Source organism: Carassius gibelio, chromosome B20 (genome assembly GCF_023724105.1).
Source record: "Carassius gibelio isolate Cgi1373 ecotype wild population from Czech Republic chromosome B20, carGib1.2-hapl.c, whole genome shotgun sequence".
NCBI classification, from domain to species: Eukaryota; Metazoa; Chordata; class Actinopteri; order Cypriniformes; family Cyprinidae; genus Carassius; species Carassius gibelio.
In genome coordinates, this window is record NC_068415.1 from 26,918,458 (window position 1) to 26,942,506 (window position 24,049).

General features: G+C 36.1%; 1 protein-coding gene across 1 annotated transcript in view; it reads right to left on the bottom strand.

Moving 5' to 3' along the window:
• Positions 1-19,227, bottom strand: part of LOC127984076 (sentrin-specific protease 6) — a 33,710-nt gene extending 14,483 nt beyond the window's left edge. Inside the window, exons 1-10 of the mRNA XM_052586548.1 lie at positions 18,796-19,227; positions 17,527-17,620; positions 15,684-15,747; positions 13,176-13,273; positions 11,053-11,202; positions 10,813-10,874; positions 10,420-10,508; positions 8,978-9,353; positions 7,773-8,014; positions 1,991-2,128 (exon numbers count right to left, since the gene is read on the bottom strand). Coding sequence (XP_052442508.1) covers positions 1,991-2,128; positions 7,773-8,014; positions 8,978-9,353; positions 10,420-10,508; positions 10,813-10,874; positions 11,053-11,202; positions 13,176-13,273; positions 15,684-15,747; positions 17,527-17,620; positions 18,796-18,826 — 1,344 coding nt within the window. The 5' untranslated portion in view covers positions 18,827-19,227. The remainder of the gene's footprint in view (positions 1-1,990; positions 2,129-7,772; positions 8,015-8,977; positions 9,354-10,419; positions 10,509-10,812; positions 10,875-11,052; positions 11,203-13,175; positions 13,274-15,683; positions 15,748-17,526; positions 17,621-18,795) is intronic.
• Positions 19,228-24,049: the final 4,822 nt, after the last annotated feature.

Consider the following 24,049-nt stretch of genomic DNA (forward strand, 5'->3'; position numbering starts at 1 on the left):
GTGAGGCACAAGCTGAGTTTTGGCGTCCTCCAGTTCACATGCAATGCAAGTGATCGTGTCGGCGCCTCATTACATTGTCTGCTATTTATTTGCTTCTTATTTATTAAATACGGTCAATTGACTGATAAAACATTGATCAAAATTAAGATACAATTTATACAAAACGAAAATCTTTTAAAAAGAGTTTTCTATAAAACAACCTCCTTCTCTTCTTGCAGACTGAGCTCATGCGTCATCTTCGCGCCAGTTATTCAGCCAATAAAGTTAAGGCCCATGTATTTCAAAATTGTGTCTAGTACTATATAAATTACAAAGGTTTATTTGATCTTTATTGCAAACGCCACCGACCACGACCCGAATATAATTAAAAACGTTTTTGGATGACTCACTCATTTTGGATCAACCCGCGCATCACTGAGATATATATATATATATATATATATATATATGTTTTTCTATTCTATGCACTATTTTACATGGTTTACTTCCATATTATCGATTTTACAAATTTTACAAAACAAATCGTGTGATTTATCACTACTGTATATTAGACAGATTAGTTACCAGTGTCCAGGGGTTAAAGCAAAAAAAAACAAAAACAAAAAAATAATCCACATGCAATGACTGCAGCAACTTTAACATTTGAAATGATACTATGGCAAAGTTATTGCTTTCTTTATTCAAACTGATTTTCTTTTTCATGAGTAAATGCTTGACCTGAAGAATGAAAGCACTTGGAAAATGAGCTATATCACTGCTCATCGACACGATGTGTGTGACAATACACTTAGCTCACGAGATGAGAAAGTACAGATACTTGGTTCACTAAAAGAAGACAATATTTTAATCCTATTTTTAAGAAACAGACCTAAGTGAAAAACTTAAGGTAAAAACTACATATAAACATTTACATACATTTAAACTAACGATGAGGTAATAATATTTGGCTCAAATATGATATCAAAACCAAGAAATTACATGACTGTATTAAACAACACTGTTAAAATAAATAATTTAATATGCCATAATATGAACATAACCAACTTAAGTACATTATGTATTAAAACAAATACCTGTAGAGGGCACCAACGGCCTGCTGACATTTAACTTTACAGCGTGATTAAATGATGTTTAAATCCATTACCAGGGTGGAAAGTAACGAATTACATTTACTCACGTTACTTGAGTAGAATATTTTTGTACTCTTTCCACCTCTGTCCATTACATTTTAATATTTGGCCACAGGCAGAAACTTTTATTTTGAAATCGCGACATATTTTGGCATATTTCGACATAGGTTTATGTATTCTCCTGTGCTGGCAATGGTTTATAAATTATTTACGTTATAATTCTAGTGAGACAATGCACACTGTTTTTCCAGATGAACGTAAATTCACATTCACAGTAATGTAAAATATATGTGTACATATATAATTGCGCTTCTCCATTCATCAGGGCTGCAACTCTGCAATTGAATACTATTATGTGCATCTCATGTTTATAAGAGCAAAACGTTCTGATTGGCTAGTAGTGTTAGTTTGGTTGAGAGTGAAAGCTGCTCCTCTCAAACCATTGGTAGGTGAACTCATGGACTCAAAACAAGAATTTTTTTTTATGTAGGATTATTTTTTTCCGCAGCCAAATGCAGCACGCCGGAAATCAGTCACCGTGATGGAGAACATTATGCCCCAAGTATCTATAAAATCCACAATTGGTTTAACTCTAATTTAGGTGAATAATTATAACATACCTCCAGTAACAAGCAATCTTATTTATGGACAATTATGTAGACAGCATCCAAAAAATAACTAATCTGAGTGTTTTTGATGGACACATCAGCTGCATAACTTGCAGAATAATTTAGATGTTCAAGAACTAACAGCAATAAATGGCAAGAAGATAATTTTGTATATATAAAAAAAGGTTAAACAACGAAATCTCAATTGCAGACCCTGCAGGTGAGATGAATCAGGTTTTTGGTTGATCTCACCACAACAGGTTTGGTGACCATCCTGCGCAGAGTACCGATCCTTACGCTCCTGCAGCCCAGAATAATACTGCTCAGCTTCATCTTCTGATCCATTTTCCTCTTCTTAGGACAGGGATCTTCACACACAGTGTTCCCAAACTACAAGAGAATAATAAGTTACATATATTATTTATTTATTCACTTTTTAATGCCATGCCAACATCAAGGCTATTTTTCACAGTGGTCTCTGAATAAATTATAGAAGGTATACAATTAACAAAAGGTTATAAAAGAGATTTCAGATGTACACTAGACAAAAAAATCTAAAATACACTCAGGTGATACATTTATAAATAAATCATTTATACACACCTCTGAATAAAACTGTTGTCTTTTTACATTAAAAACAGTACAATCCAATCAAATGTATGACCTAGAAGACACCTTGTAAAAACAACTTGGTCATATTATCTAAATGTAAAATTTGTAAATATATATATATATATATATATATATATATATATATATATATATATATATATATATATATATATATATATTATATGTTCAATATAACTTATTTTCATGACATTTATCCCATTCTATCTGCCATGTCATTGATATAAGAGTTTATCACAGATTTATAATATAATATATACCTACACACTCTACATACAATAGACATGTGCCGGTAATGTGATATATTACGGTAATGAATGTGCACGATATTGTTACTGTGGGCACTTCTAAATACCGTAAATAATTATACACTACAAATTATTCAGAATTTGGAATGCATTTTAAGAATACTATTCCCATCAACTGGGAAAAAGTCGAGCAACAGATAAGGACAGCAGTTTGTAAGTGTTTTGCCTCGTTTTCTCATTAGACTACTGCGTGATCGTCATTTCTAGGAAACTTTGGTTTATTTACTATTTACTGTGTGTCTTACCCTGGTAAACACGTGCTGAAGTGGGGCTTGGTTTCGTGGGCCTGCCCAGTTTAGGTCTGCTAAATAGTGAGGCATGGCCAGCTGACTTCAATCACAGGTAATCAGGCCAATATAAAAGCGATAGTTTTCACCATGGCAGCGGAAGCCCTCCTGTGAAGACCGACGAGTGTAAAAACAATCGACTCTACCTGCGCGACTCCACCGAGCAAGGACACCGACAAGGCACTTGAGTATTGCTTTTCTCACCTTTCTTTACTTTTTGTATAGCTTGTTCTCAAATACTTATTTAGGTCACTTGTAGTCACTATATGCTTTCAGATCCCTACTATCACTACTAACACTCAGAGAGCACACAATGTACGTCGAAGGAAGAACTATCCGACAAACCTACGACCTGTCCCTCTGACCTCTACTACTAGACTTGGATCAAACCTGAAGACACTGCCACTCCCGCAGCCCTCTCCACTAAGGCAACCAACTGGACCTCATCTACACGCGCTGTGGCTCCGATCTCTTCTTCAGTCATACCTTCACTTACTCACATTATCAACTAGGGATGCACCGATCATGATTTTCATGGCTGATTCCGATACAGATTTTTTTACAAGCAAACTGGCCAATTCCGATACCGATTTCCGTTTTCTTTTTAATTTTATCTTTAAGCAACAAACAAGAAAGAAGGAAAGTGTTCATAAACCAGATATTTCGTATTTAATAGGCCAAACTGGCTTTTGGCTATTATAAACAATAACTGCAACCATCTGAAATTAACAGCAGTAACTGCACAGTAAGTAGCCTACATTCAGTACAAACATAGATGGTACAGACATCAGCATTTAGCTTTTGTTTTTGAATTGGGTTGAAACTACAGAGAACTAGCCTTAAAATTAAAGATTAACTGTAACCATGTAAAATTAAAGACAATAACTGCATAGTTCTACAATCCAAACAACACAATCAACACACATTCAATATGAGGTTTCTTAATCAGCATTCAGTATTTTAGTTTTTAAATTTGGTTTAGAAAAAAAAAAGGTCTTTACCAGTGAGACTAAATAAAAGTATGCTATATAAATAGATTATTCAAAAATGTTAAAATCAAATAATGTTGGTGCGAATAAAACAAAGATGCAAAGTTTTTTAATGATTCACATATTTTTTTTTTTTAACTTGAGTTAAAAATTACCCTAAAATGTTTTAATTGGATGAATGAAACACTTTTTCTCAGTGTGCTACAGCAGGTGATTTTTTTATTAAATTAAGTCACACCTTATTTAAGGTAAAATAAAAATAATCATCCTATACAGAACTGACTTTTATTTCTGGCTTTTCAAACGTGTATGCAAGTTCTAATTTACAAAAAAAAAAAAAATTGTCACAGTTTAGTCCATTTCGTTTCTCAACCAACACATGAGAAGTTGATCGGTCTGAACTTCTCTTCACGGTGTAATCGTGTGCAGGGAGTGGACCAGTACAGTATATGCTTGCACAGCTTCAGTGCGCGCAGAAAAGGGACTCTTATTTGTGCGGCATGACACCAACGGCTGTTCGCTTCCTGCTATCTGTGCAGGACATGAAGCTTTGCGTATCCAGTGCTGATCGGCTGACCATGTCCTACGCACAGATTTCGAAATACTTCCACACAAATGACATAGCGAACGATTACAATGAAGTCTGTGTACGCGGGCGCACCTTCCGGAAAAATCGGCCAAAAAAAGGCCAAAAATCACGTATTTTAAGCAAAAAACGGCTGGTTCCGATTTATGGCCGGTCAACCGGTGCATCCCTATTATCAACTCTTCTCTTCACTCTGGAACATTTCCCTCAGCATTTAAGCAGGCTCGGGTAAGCCCACTGCTCAAGAAACCATCTCTAAATCCAGCGCTTCTTGAAAACTGCAGGCCGGTATCCCTTATTCCATTCATTGCAAAGACACTTGAGTGAGCAGTGTTAAACCTGCTCTCTATGTTCCTTGTACAGAACAACCTCCTGGACAGCAACCAATCTGGCTTCAAAAGTGTCCACTCAACTGAGACTGCTCTGCTCTCGGTTACTGAAGCCCTGCGACTAGCAAGAGCAGCTTCAATATCCTCAGTACTCACTACTGGACCTGTCTGCTGCTTTTGACACTGTTTATCACCAGATTCTTCTGTCCACCCTCAGAAAGATGGGCATCTCTGGAACAGCACTCCTGTGAGTTAAGTCCTACCTCTCTGACAGATCGTTCAGTGTGTCTTGGAGGGGTGATGTTTCTAGTCACAACACCTTGCTACTGGGGTTCCTCAAGGCTCAGTACTTGGACCACTTCTCTTCTCCATCTACATGACGTCATTAGGATCTGTCATTCAGAAGCATGGCTTTTCTTATCACTGCTACACTGATGACACTCAACTCTACTTCTCATTCCAACCAGATGACCCGACGGTAGCTGCTCGCATTTCAGCCTGTCTGAGTGACATTTCTAGCTGGATGAATAGTTGTGCTTCAATCACGATCGGCCGATCGTTAATGCGCATCTCGTCAGTAAAGCCGGCTCTCTAATCAGCGGTTAATTCCATCAGGTGCGTGGTTTCACATAGAGCAGCTGTTACTACACAGAGCCGAGATGCGCATAACGATCGGCCGATCGTGATCGGAGCACCCCTATGGATGAATGACCATCACCTTTAGCTTAACCTTATGAAGAAAGAACTCCTGGTGTTTCCAGCTAACCATCACAACTTCTCTATACAGATGGGTTCGTCAAACATAACTCCTTCGAGTACATGCCAGAAACCTAGGAGTTGTGATGGATCAGTTAAGCTTCACAGACCACATTGCTACAACGACCCGGTCCTGCAGATTTGCCTTATACAGCATTAGGAAGATTATACCCTTCCTGTTAGAGCAAGCCACCCAACTTCTTGTCCAAGCTCTTGTTCCCTCTTGACTGGACTATTGTAATGCTCTCCTGGCGGGCCTTCCTGCATGTACTGTCAAGCCTCTGCAATTGATCCAGAATGCAGGGTTGAAGACGAGGGTTGTCTTCAATGAGCCAAAAAAAGCTCCTGTTACTCCTCAGCAGGTTACACTGGCTACCAGTAGCCGCTCACATCAAATTTAAGGTACTGATGCTTGCCTACAAGACGACCACTGGCACGTCACCAACATACCTAAACTCACTAGTCAATCTTATGTGCCCTCCAGAAGTTTGCACTCTGCAAGTGAACGATGCCTTGTGGTGCCATCCCAAAGAAGTTCAAAATCACTCTAACGGACCTTTTCCTGGACTGTGTCCAGCTGGTGGAATGACCTCCCAATCTCAATTCGTACAGCTGAGTCTTTACTCATTTTCAATAAACATCGAAAGATGCCAGCACTTAATCAACTAATACTAGCCCTTTTCTTGTCTTTCATATAAAAAATAAATAAACAAGCACGCATGAAAAACACATGGAGGTACACGTGAGAGACGCGCTGAATGAAAGCACATTCACTCTCTGACAGCAGATAGCTTAACTGCAGAAAATGCAGCCCTTACCCTGGGAAACCCATAAATAAAGCAGCTGCACTACTTTCTAAACCATATTTAAATAATCTTAAATAGCCATTCTGATTTGTGATATTCGCTGTGATGTTCATCACAGCGCCAAATACTTAAATATTTGGAATTAATGGGCTATTTATTTTCAAACTTTTTTTTTCATTCTAATCTGGACTGTTTAACATGTCCAAGATATTGTTTGAAAGTGTTTTGATTATTGTTAATTCACACTTAACATTAGTTAACATTAGGACTGGGCGATATATCTAACGATATGATCATGCACATCTAGTCAGTAAATATGGTTCCATGATTACTGTTAAATCACCATTACCTGCTTGTAATTGGAGCGGCATTTAATAGAGCCGTAGATCACATACCAGCTACGCAATATAGTGTTCATTATCAAAGGCGATTCATCTGGGATAATGAATGCAATACTGCGTAGCTTGTCAGTGATCTACGGTTCTGTTTATTAAATGCCGCTCCAATTTTAATCAGGTGATCATACATATCACAGCTGGATTTGAATAAGTTTGCAAGGTTTGTGATATTAAATGTTCATTAGCCATTCAAAGATTTGTTTAAATTATATAAATGCATATTTGCTTAGTGCTGATGGCAAACGAGAAAGTATTTTAATGTTTGACTTTCCATTATTAATAATATAAAAGCAATCGTTACAATCATTTTTGCCTTGAACACATCAGCCAAGCAGAACAACTTATTGGCCGATGCCGATATTTAGAAAATGCCAAATATTGTCCAACATAGGTCGACCACTAATAATGTTTGCCTTTCTATTACAAATAATATAAAAGCAATCATTACAATACTTTTTTGTATACATAAATATTTGTTTAACCATTATTTCTGATTATTAGACAGACTTCTTTCTGTATTAGACAGAACTGTTAACCATGACTGCGAACAAGAGGGAGAATGTGAGCTACACACTCGGGTGTTGTCTTTCTAAGCGCCGTCAAAATAAGAGTCCCGCCTCGAACACATCGGCCAAGCAGAAAAAACTTATTGGCCAATGGCGATATTTGAAAGTTGCCAAATATTGGCCGATATATCGGCCTTGGCAATATATCGGTTGACCACTAATATATATATATATATATATATATATATATATATATATATATATATATATATTGTAATATATGTATATATGTAAATTAATGCAAATTCTGCTGATTTTTCACGTGTCACATGTTTGAAAAAATTGTTCAGTAGCAGTTGGCAGTGCAAGTGTAAATCTGAAATACTAAGCCCTGATTTTACTTGACCAAAATACAGCATTAAGACGTAACACTGCTTACTGGATCTCTCATGCTTTTCCTTCTGGGCACCAGGTTTTTCTGGCTTGTCTGTGTGAAAAAGTCACTGCTAGGGTCTTCATGTTCACCAGCTGCTTTAATGGCCGCTTCCACCCGACCACCGGAGGGAGCAGGAGACGAGTGGGCAGAGTCAGCAGGTCGTGGCGACACGCTGTCTAATCGGTTACCGATCCCACTGCTGCTGACATCATCACTTTCTTCATCCTCGTCGCTGGACAGCACAACTGCATTTTCATCAAAACAGGCAAACAGATTCTGGATTACTGTTGTCATCTCATATCCCTTACTTTTTGGCTAAGCATGATCAAAAATGCTTTTTAACTCACTATAGTCACAAATAAACAGTACATGATATATCTTAATATAGTACATTTATGTTGTGATGGTTAATATGTGTTAATATAGTGTTCCTGTAACTCAATTGGTAGAGCATTGCTTATCAAGCGCATGGTTTTCGGTTCGATTCCCCGGGAACACATGATAGGTAATGCACAAAAAAAAAATTTTTTTACATCTCTGTTGAAACTCTGAGGAGTTCTTGGCTCCAGGTCAGCATTTAAATTCTCACCCTAGATGTTCAGATGGGTTTGTGCAGACCAATCCAGTTTTTCCACACTATCTGAATCAATCATTTCTTTATTTAAACTTTGCCTTATACAGAGAGGCATTGTCATGTTAGAATAGAGAAGGATCCTGTCCAATCTGTTGCTATAAAATTAGAATCACACAGTTCCCTAGAATATAATTATATGCTTAAACATTAAGATCGGTACTCATTGAAATTACTAAAGCAGTCAATCCTGTTCATTAGAAGGGTCTCCCAATACTTTTCCTAATATACTGTATGTATTTGAAGCCATTTTAAAGTCTATGGTTAGCTGATGTCTGTTTTTATCCCGCCCCCAAAAAAATTACATTTCTCGTTAATCATCCAATTTCTGCTGAATCGATTGCTGAATCTATGCCATGAAGGTAGTTCTTAAGGCAAGAGTGTGTACAACCTGGTACTTGCAAGGTGTTCATAAAGTGGCCAGTGAGTGTTTGGATAACTTAAACTGTGCCTTTTGGTCCTTCTTAATGAAAGGGTATTGCTAAAGTGGCAGGCTAACTTAAACCTAACCAACAAATGTTTAAAATGTTGATCATTTGTACCATAATGTGATTTGTGATGTAAAAGTGTGACTTACTGGGGTCATTTAATTCACATGGTTTGGTGATCTGATGTTTCTTGCCCCCAGCTTGCTTCAATCCATTACACACCGAGCCTCCAGAAGTGACGACGAGTCTTCCACTGTGAGGAAGCAGCATACCTCCGTGCATGATCCGCACCGATGGACTCATTACAACATCTATCTGTTGAGAGCAGCCCCCAGAGGTCCGTATCTGAAGGGTGGGCGGCTGCGAGTGAATGGAGGGCCGAGGGAGCAGCGCTGATGTCACAGCAGGAAGAGGAAGAGTCTCCGCAGGGAGGATATAACCACAGCGGTCACATCTTACATGGTCCTCACTTGGTTGGCTACATTTACCACAAACTGTGAGGTAATCATCAGGCTGAAGGAACTGCTGAAAATATGCAAACACCTTTTACTCTTGATATAACACACAAACGAATAAGCATGTTTTATGAATGTGAATGTAAGACTAAGGCCTTTTTAAGAACAAGAAAAAAAAAATTTAAGGAATAAATTGAAGAAAACACAAGGTTATACAGTTTTTAATTTCTGACAGGAATAAAAACGAAGCTGTGAGGGACTGAAGTACAGTTTGTTCAACAGATTACTGTAATGTTGTTTAACAACAAACCGATTGTTCACCTGAGGAAATGGCTTTCAGGGGGGAAAAACCTGTCGGTCCCTCACCACTTTGTTTTCATATCTGTATTTATCAATATGACGAATAACTGTCTATATGTTCTCCAAATGTAAACAGGAGCACACAATAAGTTGTATAATCTACCCTTCGAAACTTGAAAATACTGTCTCCATTAATTTATTTATATCCTAACTCTAACAAAAAAAATCACTTCAGGCTTGAATACCTCTTGCCCTCAATTGCTAAAATATGCAAATAACTTTGACTATGTCTTCTGATTACACAGCAAAAAATCAATGCTCTTCAGAATCTGTGTCTTGTTGCCAAGTGCAAATGTCTAAAGATTTGTAAATCAAGATACATTTACTTAAGCAGCAAAATAACAATGTTTTATGTGAAAAAGAAAAGAAACATTTGCTTTAATTAACATGAAATTCACATTCCCGTGAAAAGGTTTTTATACCCCACTGGCATTTATTGCGTTCTTTTTTTAGTTTTAAGCATAAGCTGATTTTGTTCAGTTTCAAAGAAAACAAGACTTAATGTCTTCATTTTGCAACTCTTGTAAATGCATCATTGTTTAAAGGCTATTTGGGTATCTTTTTGAAAAGAAAGTCAAAAATACTAAAGACGATTTGGAATACATGCAACTATTGCCCTGAATGTCATTCTTTTAAGACTTTCTAGTCTGATTTAAGACCTTTTTAGGGCCCTATTGGTGCAAGGGCAAATTAAGACTTTCAGAAACCCTCATCTGTCTTCTGAATTACCCTCATCTGAAAGCAGAGGCAGTGAATGTGCAGAGATATGGTCTCACCTCAACTGGTTTGCCCACAGGAACAGGACTATCGTTCATGGGCCGTCGTTTCTGATGGACGAGCCTCTTTACACTGATGTCTTCTGAATCTAGTGATGAACAACAGCCATGTGCTTCAACTCATCTTCATATGATCAAATGCTTCTAAGATCTCCACAGGACTCAAAGCATCTCAGATCAATCACTACTAACCTAACTGAAATGACCAAAATGAACACTGTACTAACTTGATTGCTCATAAAGTAACTCCAGTAACCAGACAGTCAGTTTCTGAATTTTGACGTGCTTATTCTCTCAGTGCCATAGGAAAATGTACATCAACAATCTGTTGGATATTTTCTGCTTTCTGTAAATAATCAAATGAGAAAACTCAGTAGTTCTTCATCTGCTCACCTGGAGTCTGGGGACAGGTGAGAAGAATGCGGTCCAGCTCAACTCTTTGGATCATATCGGATCTACAGGAGAGAAACATTGGCAAACCGCACAAGGACTCTGAAACACATCAGATCCACTCAACAAATGTCACAGTCTGTTAACTAGACAGTATTACTCCCAATGCATGCATTTCCACTCAATCTATATCAAACATCTGAAGAGGAGTTAGCCTGTTTATTGGCTCATCCAGCGCCATACCTTTGCTCCAGCGTTCTGATTGGAGCAGAGAACTGTGCGTGCTGGAAGAGCCGCCCCTGAACCATGACTCCTTGGGACGGTGCTGGACTCATTATCAGATAGCTGGTTCGACTCGGGAGCGGAGACGCACTCGCTGAATGAGCTGCTTCACTGGGGGACCATCAACAACATCAACACGAGTATATACATTAAATATAAATAAAAGGATTAAAAACAATCTTTTTGTGCAGAAAAAATTTTATAACCAAATGAAGATCCAAAAGATCTTGTACATGAAATCTACTTCTAAGTGAAAGTCGTGACATTTGCAGTCGTGCTCTGCATTTAACCCATCCAAGCGCCTTGCTCGAGGGCACATGGGTATTGAGGGTGCAAGAGCACACTGTTCATTCAATTAATGTTGTCACAAGTCCATTAACAGGAGGGAAAATTTACTCACCGTCACAACCCTAGTATTGTGTTTATCATGTAAATTAACACACTCTTTACATTATGAAAAATGGTACAAGAAGCTTCTCTGAATAGCTCAACAAACTTTTTTTTACAAATAAATTGTATATGTACTGTATAATGCTGCATTCAAGCAACCACAATTGCAATTGTTGTTCGCTTACAGATTTATTCACCGCAACAGTGCAAATGACCACAAGAAAGAAAACATATTACACTTTCATTTGGGCAGATCACTAAACTCCAACTTGCATGTTTGCCGTTGTTTTCAGCTCATTAGTTCATGTGCATTATTGCCAGGTTGTGAATTTAAGTAAAGTGCTTCTAAAGTAAAGTAAAAAGTTTTAAGTAAAGTAAATCTTCTTAAGGGAAAAGCACCAATTGGGGGATGTACACTCTTGAAATCTGGCAGTCACCGATGCAAGATAACTAAAAAATGTCAACTGAAAATTAATTGTTTTTAGAATATTACCCAGAGGGCAAATATTATCCTTAAATAATTGAGAGAATCAGAAATTTAAATAAGATTACACTGTAAAACCGAACAGTGAAATTAATCAAATGAAATTAGTTAATTGCACTCAAATAATAACGAAAGTTCATTGGACTTAATTTAAATAAGTTCTGTTAACTCAAAAGTTTGTTGTAGTGAGGTGAACTTAAAATGATTGTGTTTTCTAGTTCCCAGCATGCTTTGCATCAGAAAACATGGAAAATAAATTTAGAAATTAAGTGTTATTTTGTGTGTTTTTACACAAGATTAACATAGAGGGACATAAGTTAATACATAAATGTTGTGTTATATTAGATTTTACAAAGATTTATGTTATGTTGGATTTGTAGTGTTACCGTTGTGGTGAAGAGTAGAGCCTGTGGTTAGACTGAGGATGGACAGCAAAAGCCTAATTTTGAGTGTATTTCCCACATTATAGGAGTTGAAAAATAGATAAAATTATGAGTGAATTACTCCCTGATTATAAGTTCAGAAATATAATTATTTAAGATAACTCTGAGATAATTTAAGGCAACTGGAATTACATTTAAGTTTATGTAAACTTAAAACATTTAAAAACATCACTTAAATGTTTTTGTGTAATCTGTTACAAAATATTTTTTGAGTTCTGTGAGATTATCAAGGTTTACAGTAGGGGTGTAACGATACGCGTATTCGTATTGAACCGTTCGGTACGACGCTTTCGGTTCGGTACGCGGTACGCATTATGTATACCGAACGGTTCGTTGGAGTAATTAATTATATTTGAAAAAAAAAAAAAAAGAGAGAGAAAGAAATATAATGATATGCGTTCAACAAGGTAGCCCAATAACCCAAACAACGTAACAGGCAACGCCCCTGACACTCCCGAAGAAGAAAAAAACACCATCTTATATGTTTATGTTAGGCTACTCAGCAGGCGCTCGCTCACTCAGTACGCGCTGAAGGCTCGTTGCAAAATAGCCAATGCGTTTAACAGACTAGAAATGAGAAGATCCTCCAGTAACCAACAGGTCTGGTGTTTGGGTGCACTTTGGATTCCCTTTAAGCTATAACTTTGGATTCCCTTTAACCGTGAATTTTGTGAACCGTTACACCCCTAGTTTACAGTGTAATCATGCAACTCAAATACATGTACACACACACACACACACACACACACACAATACAATTGCAATACCTGAGCTTGCCGGTTATGTTGAGTGGCCTTAACTGATTTGGACGTCGTTCATGAGTCTCCATTGACCCATTAGCACTGAAGCGCTTCATGGATGGAGTCTGCCAAAGACAGATCGGAGTGCTCAGGTTATAAGGTCACAGCTCAATGTAACAGACCAACCCTAACAACTATCAATTCATTAACACGTATCTGACCACAGTTACTCCATATGGGCAAAATAATGTTGTATTACAACATCTATTCCAGTCATGTTAAAGGTTAAAATATGTTACATCACATAATGACATTCCAGAAAATTGTGTGCTTTACACTTTATTGCTAACAATTTGGGTCCTTTCCCCCCAATCCCACAAAGTGATGATGTTATATGAAGACACAGGGAAATCTAGGACTATGTTTCTCCACTGAACTGCAAAAAACATTGAAGTACATAAAGAAGTGTTATTTTACGAAGGTGATAAAAGATAGCATTTACTAGTGAACTGGATCCTGAAGTAATCTAATAAAATCACAACTAATATCATGATATTTTGTTTTAGTTTCATGTTGGTAACACATTCAGTAAATAAAGACTCCAGAACACATTGCAATGCTGTGAAAGTGTAGAATATTGTAAAAACACACAGAAACTGCAAACAATTAATGTTAGTGTGCCACCAAAATGAACATGGCCACCAAATTCAAGATGCCGTGCACAAGTAAACTGTTTATTATGGCTATCGCAATTAAAGTGAAAAAAGAATCTGCTCATCTGCACTTTTGCTAATTTTCTTATTGCTCCTTTTCAAGAGAAATTTGTCTTTTTTTTTAATATCATTAATTATTTAAAAAAAAGTCACATATTTATTTATTTGAAGTTTAAACTAACGCCAGATTTTTGCTCCAAAATGAAAGTTTTAGAAACCAGAAACATAATTGTCTTACTATAAAAAAATAATGTCTTACTTTCGGCATGTTCTAAAGTGTGCATCTCTACATTAATAATATAATAAAATTTGATATATCCCACATTTCTGACACTAACACAGTGTACTCTTCAATGTGTAGATTGAACTCTTCTCACTCTATTGTTACACACAGTATTTCAGCGCTGATTTATCTGGCTGTAAACTAGTTTAAATCTCGGTCTAGTCTGTAAATCTTACAGCGGTGTTTAGCGCTTGTATGACTGTGACTCAGTGCTTCATAACATTATATTGAACATTTATCGAACGGTTCATATTGTTTTATCAAGGACAATTATCATTATCAATTTATCACCCAGCCCTTTTTATCAGACGACTTTGTTTAATCTCCCCTGAGGCCCTGTTTACTAGGGCTGGGACAATAAATCGATGCATGGCGAGTCGTGGATCGATTCTGAGAGTTTCGTTATGCATTGTAATTCTCTCACGAATCGATTCGGAGCATAGTTTTTAACAGGAGATGGTGCTCTAGGTGATTTAAACCACACACGCAAATGCTCATGAAGAACAGTGCTTGTGTGTTTTGCTGAGTATTGTGATCTACTTTCACATTGGCTTTTATGATGTAAGATTCAGGTAACAGAGCCAACATCCTTGTAATTCGTTCAACCTTTATGATTGATTACTTTAGGTTCAAGTGGTGCGTGTGTAAGGAACTGGAAGCATGCAGAATATGGCTATTTCTAAACCATGCAGTGCCATCTGTTGTTAAAAACTAAGCTCAGAATGGATTCAAGAGAGAACAATCTGCAGAATCATTTCTCGATTTGCAATGCATTGATTTATTGTCTCAGCCCTACTGTTTACATTAGTGTGTTTTAGCTTTAAAACTGCATTTTAAAATGAAAACGATCCTGGTCTACACTGGCATTTTCACTGCATTTCAGAAACAATCTCGGTCTACACTACACAAACGAGAACATGCGTCACCATTACGTCACATGACCATTAATAAATGTACAACCATAGATATGTATAGGTAGATTCCCTATTATTTAGATGGCGGATGTGTCTTGGAGCGGTCGAAAGGGGAATCTACCTCTACATATCTATGGGTACAACAATGAGCATGATGTTACAGTTTACAGGTCGTCCAGGAACGCAGAGAGAATGTGTGCAGCCATGACATCATTTTCAAAAGTCTTCGTTTTGGTCCGTTAACACTGAAACACAAGCCTGGAGTTTTCAAACTAAAATGGGCTCTACAGCGTTTTCAGAAGTCTCCGTTAACTATAATTTTTGTTGTTAAATGCAATACTGCGTTTTAAATTGTTCAAACAGACAAGTCATGATAGTGCCTCTTAAAACTGGGAAGATCATGGATCGTGATTCTGTGTGATATGAAAATTTAAGAAGACCACCCACACCATACTGCACCATGAGATGTGATTATGGTATAAGTCTGTTACAGCAGAAAAACAACACACACCCTCGGTGAATCAGGAAAGAAAAACAGAGAGGACCGGAGCTCAATCACTGACAGATAACTGAAAGAAATGAGAGATAATGGACCATTTGAGAGGGACAGGAAGATTGTGGATACCTTCATTCCCTCGGGGGAAAGCTCCTGCTTGCCACTCACTCGCTCCATGGTCACAAGGCTGGCGCTAGTGGAAAACAAGAGACACATTTAGAGGCCATTTATTCACGTATTTGCTTTGAAAAACCAGACACACAGACAGTTGTGGGGTTGAAACACAAGAAGTGTTTTTAAAAGGTGAAAGCTGCATTTTTAGCTGCACAGTCTAAGATACAAGTGTCCACAGAGCTGGGGGGATTACTTACAAATTGTAGTCCATTACTGATTCCAAATTGACTGACAAAAACCGTGGTTAGTAAAGCAATACATTACACAATTCAGTTAATATAATCAGACTACTTTTTGATTACTTTGGACCATTTGTAACACTGAATTTAATAGGATAAATATATTCCATTCATTGTTATTGCATTAAATATTAGGCATTTTAACTATCAAGGTTTTCCAAACTGGGATTTAGTAAAGGAACCGCAGGGGGTTTGTGAGTTTAATGAAAAGCAAATAATTAAATCAGAAAAATGTCAAATTAAATTAAAATCTTTTAAAATAACATCCATCAAATCATTTACTAAAAAAAGTCAATATTTAATTTGTTTACCTGCATGTCATGTGAACAATAACCAATGCAAAGAGAATCTTGAACGTGCAATTGTGATACCTAATTATCATAATATTTATCTGAAAATCTCAAGGGTACTTCAAGTAAAAATAGTAGGTGAAAGAAAACCCCTGCATAACATGGCAATAAGAAATAAGGTGAATTTGTGCATTTCAATGTGTTTGAAATTCAAAATCCTTCCAGAGACATAGTAATATAGGGTTAAATAACCAACTGAGTGATCAGTAGTTGATGCAGTGTTGAGAAGCAAAGAAAACACTGATTTTGATTTTTGCAAATCCAGTGGTCAAACGCTGCATGGTCTCTGCATGCACCTGAGCAGTGACAGCTCTTTGTGTTCATGTTCACAAAACTGGAAGACTTTGGGAATGTATATATATGAAAGGGTATTTTTAAAAGAAACATTTTAAAAGATAAAAAAAAAGACAAACCAGGCAGAATCAATCAATTTGAATAATGTATTGCCACTGAGTGAATAATATGTAGCTAATCAATAAAAAAAGTCACTATAGTCTGATTCTGAGTATTTTAAAATGTAATTAAATTAATTACAAGTACTTCATTTTTTTATCTGGTTATGTAATCCATATCACATGCAATCGGTTAATACCCAGCTCTGCCTGTCTAGAAAGTATTCACATGCAAAAGCCATGCAAAAGAGTTTGCATTGTTTGACTGCTTGACCTGGAGTGTTTGATTCGAGTCTCCGGTCACATTATCATATTCAGTGTTGAGGGTAACGCATTACAAATAACGTGAGTTACTTAATCAGATTGCTTTTTTCAAGTAACTGAGGTTTATTCATTACACTTATTGGTGTGAAAAGGCTTTTACATTTGTTATAAACAGAACTTCTTATATTCAAAACAATTAAGCACTGCTCATATCTGAATGCAAATATGCAAGTAATGCAAAAGTAACGTTAATTCATTACTTTCCATAAAATGTAACCATGTAATTAGTTACTTTTTTATGTAGTAACGCAATATTGTAATGCATTACTTTTAAAAGTAACTTTCCCCAACACTTATTAAATTCCAAGTCTATTTCACATAATGTTTTTATGGTGGGTGTATCTTCTGGTCAACTGTATGCTTTTACTATTAGGAAAGCATCTTTAGTACTGTGCTGATGATAAAAACTACGTCATGCAGACTGACCACGACATGGAGTGAACTTCAGACACATTTGCACACATGCAAGCTGTTCTGTGCTGAAGGACCTTACTCGTGTCTGCTGTCGTCTTCACTATCATCTGAGAGGGAACACCTCCAGGTCTGCTTAAAGCCTCCATCTCCCCTGTCCTCATATTTATCCAGAGCTATCAAACACATCAGAACACAGCCGTTAAATAAATGATAGCTAAAGGAATCCATTTTTTATTATCTTTAGAAAACAGCTGAATAAGGAATTAAATGTGCATAAATGTGCATTTCAAGAATAATGTCCCGATGAAGGCTCTAACTGGTTAATTACGATGGCTACATTCACAATCAGCCCACTAAACTAAGTTTTCGATGGATGATGAGAAACAAAGTTGTACTCTGACCAATGAGAGGACAGTTTTACTCACACAAGACTTGTATAAAGTATCTTCTTTCATGCATTTTGAAACAGTTTTACCTTGAAAGTGAACCAAACCAAGAAGAAAATGCAACATTTTAGCAATTTAAGTCCCTGTTTCTGAACACATCAGACAATCCTTAGATACAGAGAAACAGAAGGAACTACTACAAAAAAAATATTTCTTAAAATGGGAAACATTATTTCTGTCAAATATCAATTACACTATTACTGTTTTTTTTTTATCAATTAAATGCTATTTTTGGTGAACAAACGATTTTTGTGTGAACACTAACAACATTTCTATCGAAAACGGGGCTTTCTAAAACCATTTTTCAAAACCACTTTTCAGACAAGGCTTTGAAAACTGCATAGAAATTAGAAACTATAAAATATCTGATATTATCTATAAAATATATTGGGATATTTTGCAAGAGTAGTCAACATAAATGTAATTCTTTCCTTTAATGTATTTTAATGACATTACGATGGAAAACAGGAGAATATAGTCATTCGCATATGAGAGGAAAACAACATTATAATAAATAAATTGTTGATGATAAGCTGGAAAGAGTAAGTGTACGTTGAGATATATTTCAATGATTTAAGTTTGTTTATATCGGCGCATAGCGTCAGGCCTAAGTCTGTTTTAGCATCCATAGACTCAAACTGATACCTTAGCAAGAAGACAGACCTTTACACTACACATATGTAATACACAACACTTTAACTGAAGTATATTTATTGTTTAATCTTGTCAGACGTTTATATTTTTGCAGAGTGAGCTGCTCGTTTAGCACATGCGCTAACGCAAACACAATGACATCTGACGGATTATATGTATATATTTACACACCAACACGAGACAAAACAGCACTTTTAAACACAATAAAAGGTGCAACTAAACACAAATACACAAAGCTCCGGTCTTACCTTCAATAAATAGACTCTTTTTATGATTCATATTGGTCCATCCCTTCACACAAGTTTAATCTCGCGCACTGCACTTCAGAGACTTCTGTCACTTCAACACTTAAAACACTTCAATATTTCACATCTGATTTCATGAGTTCACACTCCAGTTTAACTCTAACTCAATCTATGTCAAATGATATCGCCTTGTGTGTGTGTGTGTGTGTGTGTGTGTGTGTGTTTGTGTGTTTTAGTCCATCTGCAGTCCAAGTGAGCAGAAATCCTGCTGCAAACAAGCTCAAAGAAAACAGCCGTCTGACTGCGGTAATAAAAGCTTAATAACTCAAAGATAGTTATGCGACTAAAATGCATTTAATAAAACATGAGATTTTGTGAAACTCCGAACGGTTAAAAGTGAATTATTCTGCACCATGAAGCGCTATTGAGTCACTTCCGCTAAGACTTTTGTGCAATATTAGTAATGCGAGTACTTTGGCATATTCTTCTTAAATATCAGTATTTATCTAGATTGTAATGGCCATGATATTTTTCGTAACTCGTGAATAAGTACAAGAAAGAAAGAGAAAAAATAAATCATAAATATTTGGCCATAAGTCAAATCAATTTGACCACAAATTGCATGTAAGTAGAAAGTAAAACACAATCTGAAAGTCTGGAGAATGCTAACTTATAAATAATGGATGCATATTTCTGTTCACTAATGGTTTGCTCTGATTTGGGATGCATAATAATTGTCAAAACTCCTGTCTCAGGTGCCTTTTTTAAGCATGCAAAGCATTTTTTTATTATTATTATTTAAAATATTTGTAAAAAAAAACAAACAAAAAAAAAAAACAAGTATGGTTCTTTGTATTCTGCACATTGAAGAAAAAATGTATCAATGGCCAGATTAGTTTACAGTTCATAAAATGTGACAAATAAGTGGGTGTGCAATCACAAATCAGACAAAAGTAGCTATATTACAGTACATTAAAAAAAAAAAGAAAGAAAGAAAAATAAAGTTATTTTTTTTGTATCAGCGGTTCCATGAAAACAGGTTGGAAAAAAGTTTCTTCAGACTTTTAAAATGTTCTTCACACTATCATTATTATTTACTGAGTTTATCAGTTGAAAGAAACAACATTACGTCCTACCTGTTTAATGCATATTGTAAGCATACTGTACATATGAATATTGCTTGTTTGTAGGCTATTTTCTCAACATTTCTTATAAATGCACCCTACCATAATTAATTTTTTTAATTAAATTTTTTTCATTTATTTGACAGAAATCTTTTGTAACAATATTTCACTTTCACTGTTATTTTAGATCCCTTTAAAATAAAAGTACACATTTAAAAACAACAAATTTATGATAATAAATTATACATTTTCTAATATAATTTTCAAACACATAATAATATGATATAAATCACAAGTTAGCTATGATTTAAATATTTTCTTGGTTTCTAAGTTTCATATATATATATATATATATATATATATATATATATATATATATATATATATATATATATATATATATATATATATATATATATATAAACAGTTATTGATAATTGCTAAGAATGACCGCAAATAATTGAAGTAAAATCGGTCAAATAAGATCAGGTGCAGTTTCAGCAATGATCAACATTAACAGCAGGGAGCAGCAGAGAACCATTCAAATCATATTTCTACAAGAATGTCATTCATACTGTGTGATATATTCATATATCTTAAGCTCCTACATCCCTTATTATCCTGACATTGTATGAGTGCATACAAAATTAAAGTGAATAAGAAATAACCCATATTCACTCAATCAAATTTGCTGCGTTAACCATATTAAGTCTTTTGTACAAAAGGGTCAGATTCCCTTGTCACCTCAAGCGGCTACTGTGATAAGGGAACGAATGCTACAAAAGAAGAAAACCATGAAAATCTGAACTATTTTATATTCATTTTTCATTATGATTGTTAGATCAGTATCAGTTAAACAATCTGAGCATCTTACATTATTACATTATGAAAAGAAATAGTGTTGAATCTTAAACATCTCTTTTTTTTCATCAATATTCATTTTACTTTTTTTAAAGTCCTAAAACATTCTGTTTAATTAGAGGCTGAAATGGAAAAAAATTAACTTTTAGCATTTGTACCTAAGGTTACCGCCCCATTGACAGCTTTGTACATTTTTCTGTACAGCATAGAAGTTAATTATAAGCTCATTATATGTAGATTTTGCTGTCTATTATTATTGTATACTTAATTTTGGAAAAAGTTGTGTTTGTGTGTTTAGTGTGTGGTTGTTTAGATATGTGTGTATAGCACAGCAGTGGGGTGAGTGTGTGTATGCTCGGTCCACAGTTGAGCCCCTCTCATAGACAATGAGGCCCGGCAGAGAGAGGCCCGTGCTCTATTATACCCATAATCCCCTTGGCTTTGTGCTCTGCCGAGAGAGAGAGCGAGAGAGACAGAGAGAGAGAAAGAGGGAGGAGGGACAAACGTGAGCTCATCCTAAACAACTCTCATCCAGGGTCAGAGTCACAGAGAGACACAAAGAGAGAGCGGTGGAAAAGAAACAATCGCAGGGACACATTTGAAACTAAAGAGATGGACAGGAAATTAAGCTTTCAAAAACTGGGGCCAACTTAACACAAGAAAATAGAAATGCTGCTTGTTGCAAAACTTGCCACCATGATATTAGTGTGTTCTTGGCCGGTCTGGTGGTTCCTTCACATTGAATTGCAAAAAATGTAAAAGGGTGGTTTTACTCATCTTACTTGGCAAGAATAGTTTTATTTAGTATTTTCCCCCTAAAGTGTTTATTTGTTATTGGTTTAAATTATTGTCTTATTTATTCATTTAGTTCGACTTATACTGTATTTCTTGTGTATAAATGCTATGGCCCTGGTTAATCTGATTAGTGTCTCTTTAAGAAGGTTAAGAGCACCTCTTTAAGAGGTTTTGGACACATGCAGTAATAAAACACAGAAGACACGGTAGTGCTGAGCAGAGGTTGTTTTGAGTAGGTTTTCTTTTGAGACCTGTCAAGTTATCCCTTGTTAAAATTAAGTTCACTTTAGCTTACCTTAAAAAGAGTACTTATTCTGTAAATAATATACTTTAACCCTTGTGCTGTGCTGAAAATATCTTACAGAATTTGATGTTCCTGGTCAAAAATGACAGGCCTTTAAAAAAATGCTTGTGAATCTCTCATTATGCTATATATTACCATGAAATACTGGATTCAATATTTTTATTAACTTTGTTTTCTTTCAGTGAGGACAGGCTTTGTATTTCTTTTTGGAATTTATTGATTGTAGGCCTCATTGATCTGGACTCAGGTTTTGAGTGAAAAAAAAACAAACAAAAAAAACATTATCTGTTGATTGTTTCACCAATGTTCATACAAAAAAACAGACCAACAATCAATCAGATTCAAAAAGAGATACAAAATCTGTGCTAACTGAATACAAACAAGTTGATAAAAAGATTGGATTTATTATAATAATATATCATAATGGGATCTGGTGGGCTGGTCACATTTGAATGGTAACACCATAATTTAGATTTATTCATTTTGCAGATGTTTTTCTCCAAAGCAACTTGCAAATGAGGACAATAGAAGCAATTAAAGCAACAAAAGAGCAATAATATGTAAATGCTGTGAAAGTCTTCTTAGTAAGTTTAACACAGTACATGTAGTAAGGTTTTTTTAATAATAAAGAAAAAGAAAAAAGTAGTCAAAATGGAAAAAACTTTTATAGAATAAAAAGAGTGGTAGAGAGTTAAGCGTAAATGGAAGAGATGTGTCTTTAAGAAGGCTATGGACTCAGCTGCTTGGATTGAGTTGTGCAGGTCATTCCACCAGCAGGCAACAGTAAAGGTTAAAGTCTTTGAAAGCGGTTTTGTGCCTCTTTGGGATGGCACTTCAATGCTCCGTTCACCTGCAGAACACAAGCTTCTAGAGGTCATGCAAGTCTGAAGTAGTGAATTTAGGTAAAGGGGTGCAGAGCTAGTGGTTGTTTTGTAGACAAACTTTAATGCCTTGAATTTTATGTGAGGAGCTATTGGTAGCCACTGCAAACTGATGAACAAAGGTGAGTCATGCCCTGTAGCTTGTTAAAGACTATTATGGCTGCCACAGTCTGGGTTAGTTAGCAGTGCTTTGATAGAACTGTCTGAAAGGCCTGCCAAGAGGGTGTTGCAATATAGAACAGAACCAGATCTTGAACAATCAGTTCTGTCTCTGAAAAGTTGAGTTGAAGGTAATGGCCCTTAGTCCAGCAAGAAATGTCTGTTAGACAAGCTGAGATGCGAGCAGCTATCACTGGATCATCAAGATGGAATGAGAGGTAGAGCTGAGTGACATCAGTATAGCAGTGGTATGAAGACCCTGCAAACAAGCCTCTAAGGGCCCACTTAGCACTTATGTCCATAACGGTGACTTTCAAACTTTAATATTTTCAATAAAACAGTGCTAAGGCTTCCTGGAGGCTAAGTGAGCCAGTGCTAAGGGGCCAACATTTGTCAATGAGCAAATTCACAGGGGCCCTGTGCTGGCAGCCCTAACTGGGCCCTTAAAGGGCCAGTGCAGGTTTTTTGCAGGGAGAGCCATCTTACTGAATGAAACAACCTAGCGATGCCATGCAGACAGAGAAGAGAAGTGGTCCAAGTACTGAGCCCTGAGGCACCCCAGTAGTAAGATGTTGTGACCTGGACACCTCACTTCTCCAAGATACCTCGGACCTATCCTATCTGATGAGAGAGGACAACAGGACATGGACTTTTTCCAAATCCTCTAATGATGGATTTGTTTCTAACAAACACGCAGCTTTTCACTTCACCAGATGTTAACTGATGGACTGGAGTGGTGTGGATTACTTGTGTATTATTGTGATGTTTTATCAGCTGTTTGGACTTCTCATTCTGATGGCACCCATTCACTGCAGAGGATCCATTGTTGAACAAGAGATGCAATGTTTAGGTTTTCTAAAATAGTATATATAAACAAACTCATTTACATCTTTGATGGCCTGAGAGTGAGTACATTTTTATTTTGGGGTAAATTATTTCTTTAAATGAGAAGAATCCCCAAAAGGGTTGAAAATGGTCATGTCTTGCTCAATCAACTTCATGAACATTATGAGTGGACCTTAGGGAAAACAGTAAAGTAAAATAAAGTAAAATGAAATAAAAAAAAATAAAATACATTGTGACACATAAGATGAATGAGTCAGTTGTACAATCCACAATCCTTGACGAAATCA